The sequence below is a fragment of the Musa acuminata genome, chromosome BXJ1-3 (genome assembly GCF_036884655.1).
Source record: "Musa acuminata AAA Group cultivar baxijiao chromosome BXJ1-3, Cavendish_Baxijiao_AAA, whole genome shotgun sequence".
Classification (NCBI taxonomy): domain Eukaryota; kingdom Viridiplantae; phylum Streptophyta; class Magnoliopsida; order Zingiberales; family Musaceae; genus Musa; species Musa acuminata.
Genome location: NC_088329.1, coordinates 5627694 through 5645758, shown reverse-complemented (window position 1 = coordinate 5645758; position 18065 = coordinate 5627694). Strand labels below are relative to the sequence as shown.

The 18065-nt window shown below is 38.5% G+C and overlaps 2 protein-coding genes across 3 annotated transcripts; both read left to right on the top strand.

Annotated features, from left to right (window-relative positions):
- Window positions 1-547: 547 nt before the first annotated feature.
- LOC135618731 (ATP-dependent RNA helicase DEAH13-like) lies at window positions 548-9382 on the top strand. Of its 2 annotated transcripts, none has more exons than XM_065119892.1 (12): window positions 548-706; window positions 1130-1266; window positions 1364-1439; window positions 1552-1617; window positions 1700-1749; window positions 1860-1920; window positions 2007-2357; window positions 2991-3236; window positions 3360-3590; window positions 5778-5891; window positions 5965-7146; window positions 7239-9382. In XM_065119892.1, exons 2-12 carry the CDS (start codon window positions 1181-1183, stop codon window positions 8697-8699), a joined length of 3924 nt encoding a protein of 1307 aa, XP_064975964.1. In that variant the 5' UTR covers window positions 548-706; window positions 1130-1180; the 3' UTR covers window positions 8700-9382. The 2 variants fall into 2 exon arrangements, with proteins under 2 accessions (XP_064975964.1, XP_064975970.1); XM_065119898.1 differs by having other exon boundaries at window positions 567-706; window positions 1555-1617; window positions 7239-8741.
- Window positions 9383-10148: 766 nt separating this feature from the next.
- LOC135618716 (dual specificity protein phosphatase PHS1-like) lies at window positions 10149-18026 on the top strand. The gene is made up of 11 exons (XM_065119872.1): window positions 10149-10617; window positions 10740-10778; window positions 10887-11056; window positions 12801-13020; window positions 13753-13926; window positions 14012-14172; window positions 14249-15320; window positions 15834-15980; window positions 16047-16274; window positions 16939-17096; window positions 17185-18026. Exons 1-11 carry the CDS (start codon window positions 10561-10563, stop codon window positions 17546-17548), a joined length of 2790 nt encoding a protein of 929 aa, XP_064975944.1. The 5' UTR covers window positions 10149-10560; the 3' UTR covers window positions 17549-18026.
- Window positions 18027-18065: the final 39 nt, after the last annotated feature.

Here is an 18065-nt window from a genome sequence, read left to right as displayed (position 1 = left end):
CATTTCAGCAACCAGTTTGTCGATTGGAAAATGCTTCGTTGCTGAGGCATTCATTACTATATTAATATGTATTCTGGTAAGTGAGTGACAGTGTGGAAAATATAGATGAGGAATGAATAGTGAATTATTTTGTATTCAATCCTCGAGTGTGACATGATCCAACAACTTAGAATATATATATATATATATATATATATGTTTTGATGCTTGACTTATAAGTTTGTCATTGATGATGCCACGTTCACGATAGGTAAAAGGTAAGAACGATGGGACAAAAATGACGATCGACAATGATAATCCGAAAAAGAATGTGATGATGATGAAAAGTATTTAAGGTACTAAAAAAATAAATAAGAAAAATAAAAATTAGGATATATGGAAAAAAAAACTAAAAAAAGAATAAATCACCTTACCCTGCTGATAATAATAATATTATTATAATACCGATAATAGAGTCTCACCTTTCATTGGGAATTAAAAAGGCCGGGAGAAAAGCCGACTCGAATATGAACGAAATCACGAATTGGCGTGGCGGACGATAATTCTCTCGTTCCAAAACCCTAAATCGACGCGCCCAGGAGTCTCCACTCGCGTGCCTGCGACTCGACTCCTTGCCTTCACTCTCGTGCCCTACTTCGTCCGATTACCCGGCGGCTCTCTCTCTTCGAGATCAATCGCCGCTTGACCGCTGATTCTGCGAGAACTGGTTCGATATCTTCTCCTGCTCTCTTATTTTCTTCCTTCTTCTCTCCTCCCTCCACCGCGACCTGGAACTGCCACCGCTTCGCCGCCCTACATGCTCCTCACTCTTTTCCTCCTTCCGAGCTCTTCGCCCTCTCCTCGTGGCCGCGAATTGGAGCCGCCCTACCCACTCCCCGCGAATTGCCCTCCTCTTCACGATCTGGAAGGACAGAATACGAACAAGTGTCTCGTCCCCCTCCCCTCTCCTCTCTTGTTTTCTTTTCTTGATTTGGGATTTCGTCTTTTCTTTATTCCTTTCTTTTGTTTCCGATTGGTATTGTCCAGTGCTTTGGTACGCCGGCGCCTAATTCAGGCCAGGCATCAAAATTGGGCAACATTTCTATGATTTAGTAATTTTGTTCTTTGACACTTGATTTTTTTCCCGCAGTTCGTCTTCTTTGGCAAGTGAATTTCTTGAATTTGAATAAATTGGTTGAGAATGAGGTCGAATGTTGCAAATAATGCTGACCAGTCTTTGGACGAAGTTGAATTGCTAATGCCGGCAGGAATCGAGGAAAGCTGGAAGTATGTGCTGTTCTTTCTAATTCTTATGTTTCGTAAATGTTGAGTTGATGACGTTTAACGTATAATTGATACAATTTTTGGTTCTTGTCCTGTTCAGGAGTTGTGATGGCGGTGGAAGCAATGCGATTATTTTACCGGGGAAGAAAAAGAACAAATTGAAAGTAAAGAGCAATGTAATGAACAAGTCAATGAATCTCGTTTAGTCAGCTATACATTTTTTAATTTTACCAATTGTTGTTCTTGGGTGGCATAAAAGTCTTTTTTGTCCTTGTTTTGGATTTTAAGAAGGCCAAGAAGAAGGAAATTCAAACTCTGAGCAAATCCAAGCAAAGGAAACTGAGACAATTGGAGGTGAATTGAGAAAAATTCTCCCCATTGTTTAGTTATCTTCATTTACCGGTTATGCTTATATATTAACATGTGGTTTTTGCAGGAGGAGAGGCAAAAGAAGTTGTTGCAAGAAAAAAGCATTAAAATTTTGGAGTATGTTGCCTTTTATTTTTCTAGTTTGATTATGTGTTAACATTTTTTTAATCTCCGGTATCATTTATTGACAATGTTGAGTTACCTATTTACATGATGACTTGGTGCAGGGAGCACAAGATTTGGGATGGTGCATATTCTCTTTTGCATTCTTCAGGAACTATAGGTCGAGTATGTGGAATCAAGCTAGTATCATTTGTTACATTGTGCTTGGATTTATCTTTCTCATTCTATTGAGTAATGACTTCCTGATGTAGGCTGAGACTTTCAAGGAAAGACGATTTCGTGCTGTACAAATTTCCAAAGCAGGTCTGGAGGTGCCTGAAGATATATTGCCATTTAAGGAAAAACACCATCCAAATGTCTTTAATGATGATGAAGCCGCCTTGGAAGTTGATCCTATTCAAAGCCTCCGAAATGATGTTGGTGTTGACATCACCCTCCCAGAAAAATGTATGAAAATAGATGACAACAATCATAACTTGTCTATTGATGTTCCATTGCCCTCTCCAAAAGTTAGGGAAACTAACATGAGTGCTTCAGCGATAGCGGATCAGAAGTGTTCATCAACCACCGCTAGCTATGATGGTTATGACATTCTTGCACAGGTGGGCATTGGCATACAAGTCATTTCTCTATGCTTCTATGTGCCACATCCTTTACCAGACTTCTTATCAGTGGCATCATGTTCTTAACATCTCCTTGATAACTAGCCTATACCTCTTTGTTCTGGTGGAGAATGATTTTTCTTCTGTCTCTTTTGTCTGTTTACATCTATTTACATCTTTTCTTTATAAATGTGGTAATAGTAATTTCCATGTCTTTTTTTATTTGCATCTTTGTTTTCTTCTATCTTACAAAAATAAAATTATTTTTATTTGCATCTAACCGAAATGGATTTTCAGGTGGACTATAAATTTTTAGTACTTCAGATGGGTGTAACTTGTTGGACCAGGACCTATCACTAATGACTCCTTTTTTCCGATAGACCAATATTCTGCATCATTACTAGCTTATATTTCTTACAATACAGCAATTACATCCCTTATTTCCTGATAGCATTGTGTTTACTAGGAAATGTTGATGTCATGAGCATTCCTATCAAGAGCAGGGCCACTGTGGTCCCTGTTGTATTCTTTCATATGTGGATGTGTGGACTAACTTGAAAATTGTAGAATCAGGATCCAGAGATGATGTCCTTCCAGTTCTGACTAATGAGTAGCTTCTTAACCTCCTTGCAGGATAATATGCTAGGTTATTCAGATAAGAAATACCAAGAAATAGAAGGCATTACTGATTTGACTGTTCAGGAGCATGTTAATGCTACCACTGTGGTCCATATATCACGGCCACGTGAGGTTGAAGAACACAGAAAAGATCTCCCAATAATCATGATGGAGCAGGAGATAATGGAAGCTATTAATGAGCATTTTATTGTAATTTTATGTGGAGAAACAGGATGTGGTAAGACTACACAGGTTCCTCAGGTACACTTTCACTATACATACACCATCTCACACAGTCATTAACCTTATTTTGTGATATTAGTAGTTTAATACTTCCTATGTTGCTGAATATACATTATTTCTTGGTGGAATGACATGCTGCAGTTCTTGTATGAAGCTGGCTTTGGTTCAAGTCTTCGTAGTGATAGAAAAGGAATAATTGGAGTGACCCAACCACGGCGTGTTGCAGTTCTTGCCACTGCCAAGAGAGTGTCATTTGAACTAGGACTTGGTCTTGGAAAGGAGGTTGGTTTTCAAGTTAGGCATGACAAGTTGATTGGGAAAAGCTGTTCCATCAAATTCATGACTGATGGCATTCTGCTACGAGAAGTTCAGGTTCTGGAATGAAACTTCAGTTTGTTGTATTTGTGTTAAAGATATTGTTATTGGTTGCAAGATATATAGATTGATATTCATGTTATGTAGTCATATTATGTTAGAACGAAATTTCATTATCCTCACAAGTTCAAATTAAGAATGCAGCCATCATATTCACTTGCTTTGTTGCAGAAATCAATGGATTTAAATGTCTTTTAATAAATAAAAGTAAAATATTTATTGTTCAATGGTAGTAGTAGAAGCAAGGTAGTTATAAAACCATGTTTTGAGATTGAAATCAGAAGAATGAGGAAGGAGAATAAGTAAACTTGCACTGGTTTTAAGATTAATGCAAGTAACTCTAATTGTCTATCTAATCTGATGGCCCTAGATTGGTTGCTTATCATAATACCTTATGTTATCAATCTTGATTAAATACGCAACAAGGAAAAAAAACATATTTTAGTTGAGACAATTCCATCCTTTTTGGCTACTATTTTTTGTACGTTAGGTTTGAAGGTAATTATAATAATTTCTGTGATGTTTGTGGCAGTTCTTTCTTTAAATTTTAAATTTTTATGTGCAGTAAAGTTTTCATCATGTAATTCACATAAAAATGGATAAATGATGTTTGCTTCATGTTTTTGTTGCTCATAATTAGATTTATAATATATAAACTTGTGATCTGATCTTCGCTATCTACACAACGATACATACTGAGATTGTTTTTAATGTGATCTGTAGAGCAAGAAAAATGATATGTTCTCTTGAGTCTTGAGTAAGACTGTTGATATTTTCTTGTATGGTTTTTTACGTGCCGATGACAGATGACAATTTTAAATTGGACCCATGGTACACCAGCTCGGTTGAGCCATATTTGACCAATTTTATCTGGAGAATCAGGTGTAATTGACATATAATATTAAAAAATCGATGAGGACCAGAGCAGGGATGAATCACTTAACCCTGTGTTGAAGCTTGTCCTGCCTTATCTTTAATCACCTTGCCCCATGTAAAATCCCAGCCCCTGCAATTTCATACAAGTAATTTCTCCTACTTTTTTACATATATGATTAATGCATGTGTCAATGACACGTGTATTACTACCATAGGCGGAATAGGTTGTGGTGCAGGTGAGGGGAGGAACCATTACTATCAAATTTTGTGTGCCAGGAATGGGTTGAGGTTTTTGAGTGGTGGGGCCGAGATGGTTTGAGTGAAATCTGCCAACACCATCCTTAATTGACGGTGCTACCTTAAGCTAGAACTATAAAAAGCATCACCTATACCCTTTGCCTTCCTTCTGTGGAGGAACAGAAGAATTGCCTAAGTGCTTTTCTCCTTGTAACTGAACAAAAGAAAATTACGGTTATACATATATAACGTTGCGAAGTTTGGAAATAACATATTTGTCTTTACAAATTTTCATATGACAAACATATTTATCCCTCCAAATGTTAAAATCCATCATTCATCTAGAAAACCCAAGCTAACCACTTCTTTATGTGGTTAACATTAATTTGTTGAGTTAAAGAAATATATAATATAAATTCCCCTAATGTTTTTAGCATCGTAATGTGCTTTTAAATGATATTAATGTAAATCAGAGTTTTAATTGACAGCTAACTTTAACTACAATGACATCTGTACAATTTTTTAGGTTTTGGAGGAATATGTATGATAAATTTCAATTTAGATGCATAAATGCAAAAATTACTGACTCTGGAGGGATATATATGCAGTTATACGAAAAAAAAAAGAAGCTTATAAGTTGACTTGAGGTATTTATCCAGAATTGTGTGGAATATTACTTTGGCACAAATTATCTGTGTGCGTATGCTGTCAAACATTTACATGTGTATGATATTCGTCTTTGTTGCTAAAGCACATGAGGCAGAAATTTTAACCGCTGAAATCATAATTTATTGATTGCAGTAATATGTATAATCCTTACTTTTAGATCTTTGATCATTTTCGTCTTCATGGTCAAAGAGTCATTTTGAACTATTCAGCACACAATTTCACTTCAGCTGAATTCAGCTCAAGCACATGGTTTACAATTAGGATCTGTCAAATGATTCTATTTATGTACAGCTAGCAAATATGCCAATAAACTAGAGTTTATCTCTTATCTCACTAAAATTATTTTAGAGTATTATGTTATAATATTGTCCTTGCTTGAAAAATGTGTTGCCACCTTTGCAGAGTGATTTCTTGTTAAAGCGGTACTCTGTGATAATCCTTGATGAGGCTCATGAGAGGAGTTTGAACACTGATATACTTATCGGCATGCTTTCTCGAATAATAAAACTTCGCCAGGTTAGCGACATTGCCTTTATTTGCTAGAAGCTACCTCCAGCCTGTTATTGATTGACATAAAAACATATGGCAGAAATTATATGCTGAGCAGCAAGAGAAGATTTTAGCAGGAGAAACAATAAGTCCTGAAAACATGGTTACTCAGTTAAGGCTTGTGCTTATGAGTGCTACTTTACAAGTTGAGGACTTCAATTCAAACAGGAAATTGTTCGATCAGAACCTACCTGTTCTAGAGATTCCAGTTAGACAATTTCCAGTGACAAGTCACTTCTCAAAGAGGACTTGTCAGGATTACTTGGGACAAGCTTATAAGAAGGTCATGGCCATCCACAAGAGGCTACCACCGGGTGGCATACTTGTGTTTGTCACTGGACAGAGAGAAGTTGAGTTCTTATGCAGGAAGTTACGTAAAGCATCACAACAACTAACTAAAAGGTGTTCAATAAAACAGCCAGACAATGAGTTGACTGCAGGCTCAGAAGCAAATATGAAGGAAATCAATGAAGCATTTGAGATGGAAAATGATTTGCCTGATCAGCAAACTGACAGATTCAGCTCTTATGAGGATGACAATCATTCAGATGTTTTTTCTGTTTCAAGTGGCTCAGGAACAGAGAGCGATCTTGATTCCGAAAGTGAAAATGAAGACACAGTCAAGTTGGAAGCACCGGAGAAGACTGGTTTGTTGTTAGATTTTCTAAGAGATGTTGGGAGCCTCTCTTCATTGAAGGCTTCTTTTGATGCTTTATCAGGGAATTCATCTGAACCTAATTGCCATGTGGAACCAAGTTTTCCGGCTGCTTCTGACGTGGAAAATCATTCCGAATCCGGTTCTCTTTCTGCTGGCCCATTGTACGTTTTGCCTCTTTATGCAATGCTGCCTGCTTCTTCGCAGCTTCGTGTGTTTGAAGAGGTACCTGAAGGAGAAAGACTTGTGGTGGTAGCTACTAATGTGGCTGAGACTTCTCTGACCATCCCTGGTATAAAGTATGTAGTTGATACTGGCAAAGAAAAGATCAAGGACTACAACCATTCGAATGGGATGGCGACATACGAAGTTAGTTGGATAAGCAAGGCATCAGCTGCTCAGCGTGCAGGTAGGGCAGGGAGAACTGCACCAGGACATTGTTACCGCCTATATTCATCTGGAGCCTTCAGTAAAGATGAGATATTCCCAAAATTTTCCAGCCCTGAAATATCCAAAATTCCAGTTGATGGTGTTGTCCTTTTAATGAAGTCAATGGGTATTGATAAGGTGCTAAAATATTCAGTAGTTTGCTATATACTTTTATTGTATTTATTGACATTGGTTGGTTTGAACTTAAATGCTTCTTAATGTCGTTCTAGGTTTCAAATTTCCCGTTTCCAACTCCTCCCAACTCAGAAGCTTTGCTGGAAGCTGAACATTGCTTGAGAGCCCTTGAAGCTCTTGATATTCAAGGTAGACTTACACCAATGGGCAGAGCAATGGCACAGTATCCCATGAGTCCTCGTCATTCTCGAATGCTTTTAACAGTTATTAAAATTATGAGGAATCAGAAAGGCTATGCCAGGGCGAATCTTGTTTTGGGAAATGCTGTTGCTGCTGCAGCAGCATTAAGCTTTCCAAACCCTTTCATCATACAATTTGAGGGGAATCAAAGGACCAATAATGATATGGATCTAGGAGAGACATTGGATACCAAGAAAGATAAAGAGGAGAAACAGAGGCAAAAGAAGTTAAAAGCAATGGCAAGAGAGGCTCATGCAAGATTTTGTAACCCCAGTAGTGATGCTTTAACGATTGCGTACGCATTGTGGTTGTTTGAGCTTGAAGCAAACCCGGTCATATTCTGCAGAGATAACTCACTCCATTTGAAAACAATGGAAGAGATGTCCAAATTGAGGAAACAACTGCTACAGCTTGTATTCCACCAGAGCAAGTTCAGTGAAGAGTTCTCATGGAATCATGGAACTCCTGGAGATGTGGAACTGTCTTGGAGGACTCACTCTGATAAGCAGCCTTTACTGATGACTGAAGAAGAGCTCATAGGACAGTCTATATGTGCTGGTTGGGCAGATAGAGTTGCAAAGCGCATACGAACTGTTAAAAAATCATTAGAAAGTGATACAAAAGTCCGTTCTGTTCGATATCAGTCTAGCGTTATGGAAGATATAGTATATCTGCACCGCCGGTCTTCTGTTTCTCAAGCAGCACCAGAGTTTCTGGTTTATACTGAACTTCTTCAGATGAAAAGACCATATATATATGGAGTGACTACTATCAAGTCTGATTGGCTTGTCAAATATGCCAGTCCTCTTTGCACTTTCTCAGCACCTCTTACGGATCCAAAACCTTATTATGAACCTCTAAGTGATCGAGTCTTATGCTGGGTAAGTCCTACATTTGGCAGACATAACTGGCAGCTCCCATTGCATAGTATACCAATCAAGAATGACATTCTTCGACTGTCTGTATTTGCTTCAGCATTGCTAGAAGGGAATGTATTGCCATGCCTAAGATCGGTTCAAAACCTCTTGGCTGCACCACCATCTAGCATGCTGAGGCCTGAGGCATTGGGCCAAAGAAGAGTTGGGGATCTTCTGAACAGACTGAAGGTTGGATCAAAAATAATTGATAGCCGAGCTAGGTTGCGAGATGCCTGGAGCAAGAATCCTCAGTTCTTGCGCTCAGAGATTCAGCAGTGGTTCCAGGAGAGGTTTCATAACAAGTTTGGAGAACTTTGGGAACTGATGCACATTGAGGTTCATCATGAAGGACATGAACTTTTCCCTAAAAGGGCCAAGAAAGAAAGGAAGATGAAATGATGCAGATTTTACCTGTCCATGGCATCCATAGTATCTGAAAAATGCAGGCTTGAATGAGCAGAGATTGTTACCTTAAGGTATACATGGTTTTCACTACAATGATAACACTCGCTGGGTACTGAATTTGTAGGATTGACAAAGTCTCGTAATAGGCATTCCTGGTTATTGGCTTGTCTTGTTTCCCAAGGAAAAAGCACAACTCTTCCGTCAATAATGCTTAACTTTGTGGCAAAGTTATTCAGCTTGTCTTGTTGATGTTGTTTTCCTTATTCTGTGATGCAGTTCTGCAGATTGACTCACCAAAGGCCCATTGTCTTGTTGCCATATGGCGCATGAAGTCAGTCACGTATCTGTCGCACCAGCCTCTTAAACTCACAGCTCAAGCTGGATTTATGTGGGATGGTTGACCCACCACAGCAACAATCCATGAGACATGGGTTGGTGGGGTTTGCTGAGCAATACCTGAAATTTGAGGATCAGCTTATCGCTATTCTTGTTTTCTAAGTTCTCTTTACCAATTCTTCCAATTTTCTTTTTAGCAATGGATTGTAAGGGTATCATTTTTGTGAATCCACACAAAGTGAGAAAGAGTTCAGCGTTGTACTTTTAAGTTGTATTTAAAGTATCACATAAGAAGAAAGACAGCAATCCTACTGGAGCATAAGAGAAGGTTTTGTTTTTTCTTTTTGTGTCGTTGATGAGACAGCCTAATGGTTAAGGCATAGATTATTAGAAGCTCAAGTCGTGTATGTAGTGGTTGAACTAAGGAAGTAAAACGAGAGAAATTCCTCAATTTCATCCTTTGATTGTTTTTCTTTTCCTGATCTTGAAAAGGCTGTAGGGATTCTCTCTCTCTCTCTCTCTCTCTCTCTCTCTCTGTTCGTGGGTTTGGAGAAGAGGCTTCTTCGTTGGTTCTGTATCGTCTGTGATGATGGCTCCATTCTTCTGATGTATAGTATTTTTCTTGAGATGCTGATTAGTTCAAATCATTTCTCTGTCGAGTGAATCCCAATGATGGACTCTGCCGATCCTTTCATTATCTTCAATATAAATCTCAAGGTGTGCATGCAAAACTCCAGACCAGGATTAGCTTGGGGAAATTGATGGGATTGATATCAGTCAAAAAAATAATGCAAGAATAGTAATAAATTCTAAGAATACCATAAAATGAATATTTAATGCAAATGTCCAGTTTTATCACCAAAAGATGATTTGTTGATGGAATTATTATTAAATAATTTTTTAATGATGAAGCAGTATTTGTCATTAATATTTACAAATCTAACAAATATCATTACTAATATTCTTTGGGGATAATAATTTCGCCAAATGCTATTTTGATCACTCGAGAGGGATATCATCCATTTTTATATTTATATTTGTCTCAAAAAAGGCTTCTACTTGATGACAAGTACACATTCCATGTGATGATGTGAAGCTGCTTTTGTCATGCATCATTGCATCTGCTCATCATCCACTCTCACAAAGCGAGTTGGTGGACTCGCCCCTTATGTCTCGTTAAAGTATCATCCCAACTTTAGCCTCATCAGTTGTCTTCGTAAGATTGCTACGCTCGAATCGAATCTTACGATGAGCGAGACCACACAGATCTTTGGATTCCGGGGAGTTCGTAACTCCCGTGTGCTGCGTACAGAGTACTGTAAAGCTTACTCTCCACCATCTCCGGTACTGAGAAAGGGGCGCGGACCACTTTTCTCGGGAAAAGGTGGGTTTTCTCTCAGCCATTGCCCTCACTGCCCCCCTGCTTTTGTACAAGAAGGGTAGAAATCTGGAAAAGAATTGGGGAAAAAAAAGCGAGCTAAATCACCCCCCACGATCTCAGACGGCGCTCCCCCTTCGCATGGCAGAAGAGGAGCAAAAGGAGGAGAAACCCTCCCCTCCCATCATAACCCTAAAGGTACTGTTCTCTCTGGTAATTATTTCTTCCGACTGTTTCGTTCTGATCGGAAATCAAGAAATCTTGTTCTGAGATTCCGTTCTTTCGCCTTCTCTTGATCAAAGATCTTATCTTTTTTGTAGGAAAGCGACGGTGACAGGGAGAACATACTTTCTTCTCGAGTAAGTGTGCTTGGGTCTTCCGTGATTGTTTTACGAGTGCTTAGATCGTCCTCTTCATCATGTTTTCGATCCTTATTTTGTTTGTTTCTTCTGGTTGGATCTGTAAAGGTGATTTCTTTGCTGTGGGGAGATTTGACTGGATCGGCACAGGCGTTTGAGAAATGGGTAGCGCTGGTCCGTAAGCGCAGCGGGAAGATTCGGCCATCAGGTTTTCCTCACCGGCATCCCAAGGGTGAAACAATGCCTATCTCGTGCTTCGTTACCATCCATCATCGAAGGTACTGCTTAATTAGATACATGATGATGATGATTATTTAGACTACTTTTGGTTGAATATTTGATTAAATCTATATTGCTTTTAAGATATTTTCTTGTATTGCTTCAATCATGTGGATAGCATTCCTTTGATGATGTAGACATTGATTGTCTTGGGGGAAATGGAGTTTGCAAGCAAAACATCCATTTTGAGTTTTTTTCTTGAGTGCGCTTTGAGTAAAATTTTTTATACCCTTTCACCTAGTGAAGTCAGCAAAGATAATGAAAAAGAATCATGCTGCTGCATTTACTTATGGTTTGTGATTGTACATTCTGCATTGCCCTTTTCATCCATGCCCTCTTTGCCATTCAAATATGAAGAACCTTTATACTTCTTGGTTAGACTATTAGTTTCTTTTTCTACGAAGACTGAGATTTACTATAGTCACTGAATAGATCTATGTTGTCCTCGATGGAAACAGCAAATATGATGGTTGCCTATTTTAGATGTTTAGCCATATGTTCAAAAACTATCTAAAAGAAGTTGTGACAATATTCTTAACACCTATTCTCACATAAGTAGACCGTCATCTTTGTTATTTTCTGTGCAACTATAGGAGAAGATTGTCTTGCCACATCAGCCCCTTCATGTTGCATGGGTTATGAATGCTACTACATCCTACAGGAGTTTGATTATTTTTGGTCGAGTTTTGACTCGACAACCCTGATGACTCCCGCTTGGCATAGGACTGTTTGTAGCTTGCATGATCCATATGGATGATCAGTTTCGCTTAATTTTTTTTCTTTTAAAGATCAGTTTCAGTCAAGTAAAAAAATGCTTAAAAAGACCACTGATCATTCCAAAGGAGAAACCTGCTAGTGTTTTGACTTGTTTTGAGGGCATATAGTGGTCGACCACTCTGAGACAGAGTCTAACATACGGATGTAGCCTAGAGAAGGATGCCAACTCAACTAGGAGGGGCAACCAACCCAAGGTGTTTCAACTAAGGGGAGGGAAGTCAACAGCTTGATAAACTTACACCAAGGCGATGGGAGGAGGCGGATGGTGGTGCCAGCTAATTATATGCTTAATTTATGACAAGCACTTTGATCAGCTTGAGGTCTTGATACTATAACAACCTGTTATGTTGTGATTTTTGTGGGAACTATAATATCCTACTTGTTTGTTCAAGCTTTTATTGTCTGGTTTTTGTTGGTATAGAAGAAAAAATAATGATGATTTGAAGTACTTGTTGTCACTTGTTGAATGGTGTGACTGAGAGACATCGTTATCTTCATGTAATTCAGTGGAATTTTGTTATTACTGTTGCAAAACTTTTGGAGGTGTTTCTTACGATGTCTTCTCTCGTATTAGTTTTATGTAGAAGAATATTTTATTGGGAGGAATGATTTTGTGGGGCTTACCCAAAATATACTAGTTAAAAACAAGCGTAACAGAATAAGTTGTGTCAATAGGATTCTACCGCCCACCTGAAGGAATTATATACTGTCTTTCATGTTCATTTTATGTAAAAATGATCAAATCTGAATTTTTATGGTTTTAGCTAATGGCAAATCAGTTTGAGAATGTATTTATTTATGGCACATGCCACATAGTGACAAATTATGTCTTTTTATATATCACACGATTTCAAACATTAATGCTAAGTGGCAGTCGACAAATAATCAACTTTTCCTTAATGTCATTAACTTTGATACATTATAATTATTGAAACATTTTTAATTTTTTTACTTCTCTTTTGACAGTACTGAAATATCAAATATGCAAGAATTAAGTTGTGATTCAAGTAATATACAAATATGTGTCCAGCCTCCTGAGACGAGTTTGTGGGAAAGGCTTGGAAGTGCTTCTGTTTTGGACATCGAATCCAATGATTTCTCTTGGGATGCTTTAATGTCTCTGCATCATACAGAGCATACAAGCAGCAGTGAGCATTCTGAGGATGAGATGAATAAAGCTATGGAGGTATGTTGTCCTGGTTTCGCCCTTAAATATGTGTGGCTAGATAAGTTGTTTAATTACGAGAATGTTGTGAATGGTGGCAATGGCTAAGTTTTAGTTAACTACACAATTGAAGCCACTCTTCCAAGGTTATTATTATTTCTTACCATTTGAAAGAGACTGCATCATAGAAGTTGCACCATTGATTCCTATTATAGAGCGGCTCAATTCAGTCCTTTTACACTTCTTTAATGATTTAATTCCTGTACATTGGAAAGATGATCACTGTTGGCCCATATCCATTAGGTCTAACAGCATGGAAGTCAAAACCATTACTTAGTCTAAATTATAGTATTGAGTGCTGATGCAATAATGCCAAATCCTTGATATGTCAGCCATGATCTCCCTCTACATTTCCTCTTCCTCATGTACATTAAATTAAAAATTCATTTAGTGGATTGTTGTTGAATATTGTCCTCAAACAAGTTTTAGAATATTTTCAATTAGTGGTCTCCCAGATTGCAAAATAGGAATCAATGTTATCATCATAGGTTACATTTGTTCTAAACTGATGAGAGCCAAGACAGATGGAACACAGGTGATTCCATCTTACCACTTGAGATTTGTTTGGCAGCAATAGACCTCAGTGGAGTGTCCACAGTTGATTCATATATGGATTGCTGGGTTACAAACTATCTCAGCATTTCAAGAATATATGTATATTTCTTCTTATAACACTAATATGATCTGGCACAGGTGACTGTCAATTCTGGAGGAGTTGTTTTCTTTGTTCTATTCAACTCTAATACTGATGGCCTAACATCAAATGAAGCAGCAGCGGTAATAAAGATTGCATCCTCCAGGATGGCCACACAGTCGGAGCGCTTGGGTTATGAATTTGCTAGATGGCTTGGAGTGCATACACCTCAAGTCTGTACCTTTTTCTTTATCAAGCCAAAGGAATATTTTCTTTGTAACAAATAACTGTATTTTGGCCCATGGCAAATTAATGCAGGCAAGAGTGGTACATAATTCCACTCCTGAATGGCATCAGATTAAGGATGCTACAGAAAAAGCACGAGATGCAGCAATTTCAGCCAGAGATGAAGTTGGTGAAATAACTTGTTCAGAGTTGTTAGAAGCTCTTGAATTGAGTCGGTGCCTTTTCCTAATGAAGTATGAGAACCATATGCGTCTTTAATTGTTTTTGTTTTGTCAAAGTTCCTCATCAGACTTCTATTTTATGTTCTAGCTATGTACATGGATCATCTCTTCTTGAGAGCTCAAATGCATTTCAAACACGGGAAGCCGCTGCAAAAGCTGCTGCAGCACTTGGAAGGGTTTTGATGTTAGATCTTATACTTAGAAATGAGGATAGACTACCTTGTCCTCAACTGGGGTGGCGGGGCAACTATGCAAATCTCTTAGTTGCAGATAAGGTGGCCTCTGAAAACATGGATGCAGTGTGTGAAGCCAGTTCTGCTACTAGAAGCTGTGGACCACAGGTTACAAGGTTTCTACAGAAAGAGAAAAGATCTAACTCGGCAAATGGAAGGTTACATCCCCATGTCAAGGACCCTTCATGTGAGAGCTCGGATTCATTCAGTGAGTTCAGCAACAAATTGGTTAAGATAGAAAATGCAGAGGATTACAACAATGGTGATTTTTATGTTGTGGCCATTGACTCTGGAGTGCCTCGACGGCCACCTGCAGGAAAACGTGCAAAAGATCAGGAACGATATCCAAAGCTCGTTGAGCTGTTACTTAACAATGTGGATTACTCTTCCAATCTGTTATATGAGATATCCGGAGGTAGATTGGGAAATCCTGTATCTGGTGAGGCTAATTCACCAAACTTTTCCTGCTCTTCCCTTAATGATACTGACGCTGCAGCGATTGTTAATGAATTTCGTGGAGGATTTCGTGCAGCTCTTAGGGACCTTCAGAGTTTCCATTTATTTCTCCTTACACTCTACCAGAAATTGGATGGCCTTTTACGTGTTTTTCTGTCAATAATTAGTAAAAGCTCTGGAGATTCTGACAGAGATGATATGGGCACTTTGGATTTACCTTCTAACTCGGCTGGATTTGGTTGCAGTACTCCTTCACCTGCATTCAAGCAGCACATTGCAACTGAATTAAGCAACTGTATAATGCAGAAAGCTACTCCAAAATCTTCACCGCCAGGATCACGAGGAAGCCCTGAATCAGTTTCTCCTATCTCTCGTGAGAACTGGAATGGCAGATACTTCAAAGGAAGTGAAGAACCTTCTCGTAGTCTTCGGTTGACAATGAAGCTTCGTGATTTTCACAAGTTGCCGAAGGTTAGGAATTTGTTAGAAGAGATTCCTATCTGTCAACATCTGTTAGAAGAACAAAAATGTCTTGCTATTTCATGTTTCCTGCATAACATGGCATCATTTTTTTAACACTCCGTTGTTATGTTTGTAAGATAAATTAAAAGGTGAAGAACCTAGAATGCAACTAGAAATGATAAATTTGCCTGATTCTCATGGCTTTTACTAAACTATATATCAGAATATTTTTTTGTGTGTTTGATTTTGCTCTTAGCTTCAGTCTTCCTATATAATAAAATTTCCCACTTCCCAAATTTGACTGCATGTCTCTATATGTATCAGTAGTCTTTTGCATCTTGGAACTCATTGTTCTGATGTGTTTCTGAACAATGTGTATACTTATTTTTTTTTCATGAAATTCTGGTGATTTTTTTTTTTCTAAATTAACTTCCTGTGTTATTGAGAATCTTTACTACTTTTTTATATTATACGGTGTGGATGTATGCTAACCATTTTGCTAATGTGTACTGCCGATTGTAGGTAGATGCTGAACTGAACAAAGAGATTGACGAGTGGAATGCATTGCTTCGTGCTGATGTGGTTAAATTTTGCCTGGAAAAGAATTTTAATACAGGATTCTTTGAGGGCAGTGATAATAATATTGTCGTTGATGCTTATGAGTTGAAGGTAAACTGCACAACCCCTGTCCTATTTCAGTACCAGCCCTTAATCTCATCTTTGGTTTCTTTTCAGGTCCGACTTGAACATATTCTCGAAAGGATAGCTTTGATTTCTGATGTGGCAAGTACTGAGAGGCCATCTCTTGTTACAAATAACCTGTTTATTGGTGGGGCTCTAGCTGCAAGGTCCATGTACACCCTTCAGTACTTGGGGATCACACATATTATGTGCTTGTGCTCAAATGAGATTGGACAGTCAGATTCTCAATATCCTGACCTCTTTCAGTACAAGAACTTCTCAGTAAGTCTTTTTTAGATGTAATTAAGGTGTTAGATCATAGATGACACTTTGGGGGAAGATAATTAGGGAGGTTAGAAAGGGTTGGTCCCCTGGAACTTGTGGGGCTATCATAAGCATAATCAGGTTTCATATGGTCTTTGTTTGTGTCATCTTTAACTATTTTCTCTGTGTTAGGACATAGTTTCACTTAAGTGGATTCTGATTGAATATAAGGTTGATATATTAAATTAATTACTAATACAAGGCATACTTTACTGGTATAAAGATATCCATGAAGGCCAACATAAGCATATTCTTTTGTTTCTTACTTTCTAAAATTTCTTTCATGATATCTTGATGAATGTTGAAATTAATAGTCAAACAGTTTCATAGTTTTTAGCTGATATATAATGGTAAGATTGCACCTTTGCAATCTAAGTGACTAGGATTTCTGAGCGTGAAATAGCTTCTCTGATTGCAAGGGTAGCAATACTTACATTGACCCTCCAAGACACTGGATTCACAGGAGTTTTATACGCTGGGCTGCCCTTCTTAGCTGGGTGCTCCATATCTAATGTTTTTATAGGGTACAAAACTTTAGTCTATGCTATCACTGTTTTTTTTTCTGGAAATATTATGCACTTTAAAAACAATCTGTCTAAAAACAAATTGATGGCATGTCCAGATAGGTGATGAAGAGGATACAGACATCAGCGATATCTTTGAGGAGGCTTGTGATTTCATTGATCGTGTTGAATACTCAGGAGGAAAAGTTTTGGTTCACTGTTTCGAGGGAAAAAGTCGGAGTGCAACTGTCGTGCTGGCTTACTTAATGCTAAGAAAGTGAGAAAGCTATCTGGCACGGTTTATTTGTCACTGTAGTACTGATTCAAGTTTCAGAATCTCTCATGCTACTCTATTCCACTTTCAGGGGTTACACGCTATCTGAAGCATGGAACATCCTGAAGAAGGTTCACCGCCGAGCGCAGCCCAACGACGGCTTTGCTAAAGTTCTTTTAGATCTCGATAGAACAATACATGGAAAGACTTCTATGAAATGGCAGCACAAGAGACCTGTGATGAAGGTGTGCCCAATCTGCGGAAAGAACGCTGGCCTGAGCACAAGCTCACTCAAGCTCCATCTCCAGAAGTCCCACAAAAGGATTTCCTCAGGGAGCGTCGATAGTGCCATGATAATGGAGATACAGAAGGCCGTCGAGGCGCTCAAGATTAATCGTGGAAGCAGCATCAGTCCAGCTCAGAAGCAGCCTCAATCCATCATCGGCAGATTCTAGCATGAGAGACAGGGAGCGTCGATAGTGCCATGACAATGGAGATACAGAAGGCCGTCGAGGCGCTCAAGATTAATCATGGAAGCAGCATCAGTTCAGCTCAGAAGCAGCCTCAATCCATCATCGGCAGATTCTAGCATGAGAGAAGCTTCAGATGAACAAGGCATTAGTGGCATGGTACTGCTGCTCCTCATCGAGATCTAATGATCCAATCCAACCTAATAATTGTATGGTGGTGTTCTTGTGCAGCATCGCTTGATGGTACACGGTTTCAGTTTGTCTCTTAATCACTCGAGTCATATTGTGGTTATACAAAGACGCAAATCAATCGAATATGAAGCCACTTTTATACAAAATGCGAAGGTGTAACAGACACAAGTTTGGGTAGAGTATTATAGATCCTCTTTTGTAAATTTGTTTCTGGAAGTTTAGACCAATACATTGTTGTTGTCACAACAAGAAACTCACACTTTTTTGTCTCTCTTTCCTCGCCAATCATTCTCCCCTAATTTTTCAGCTT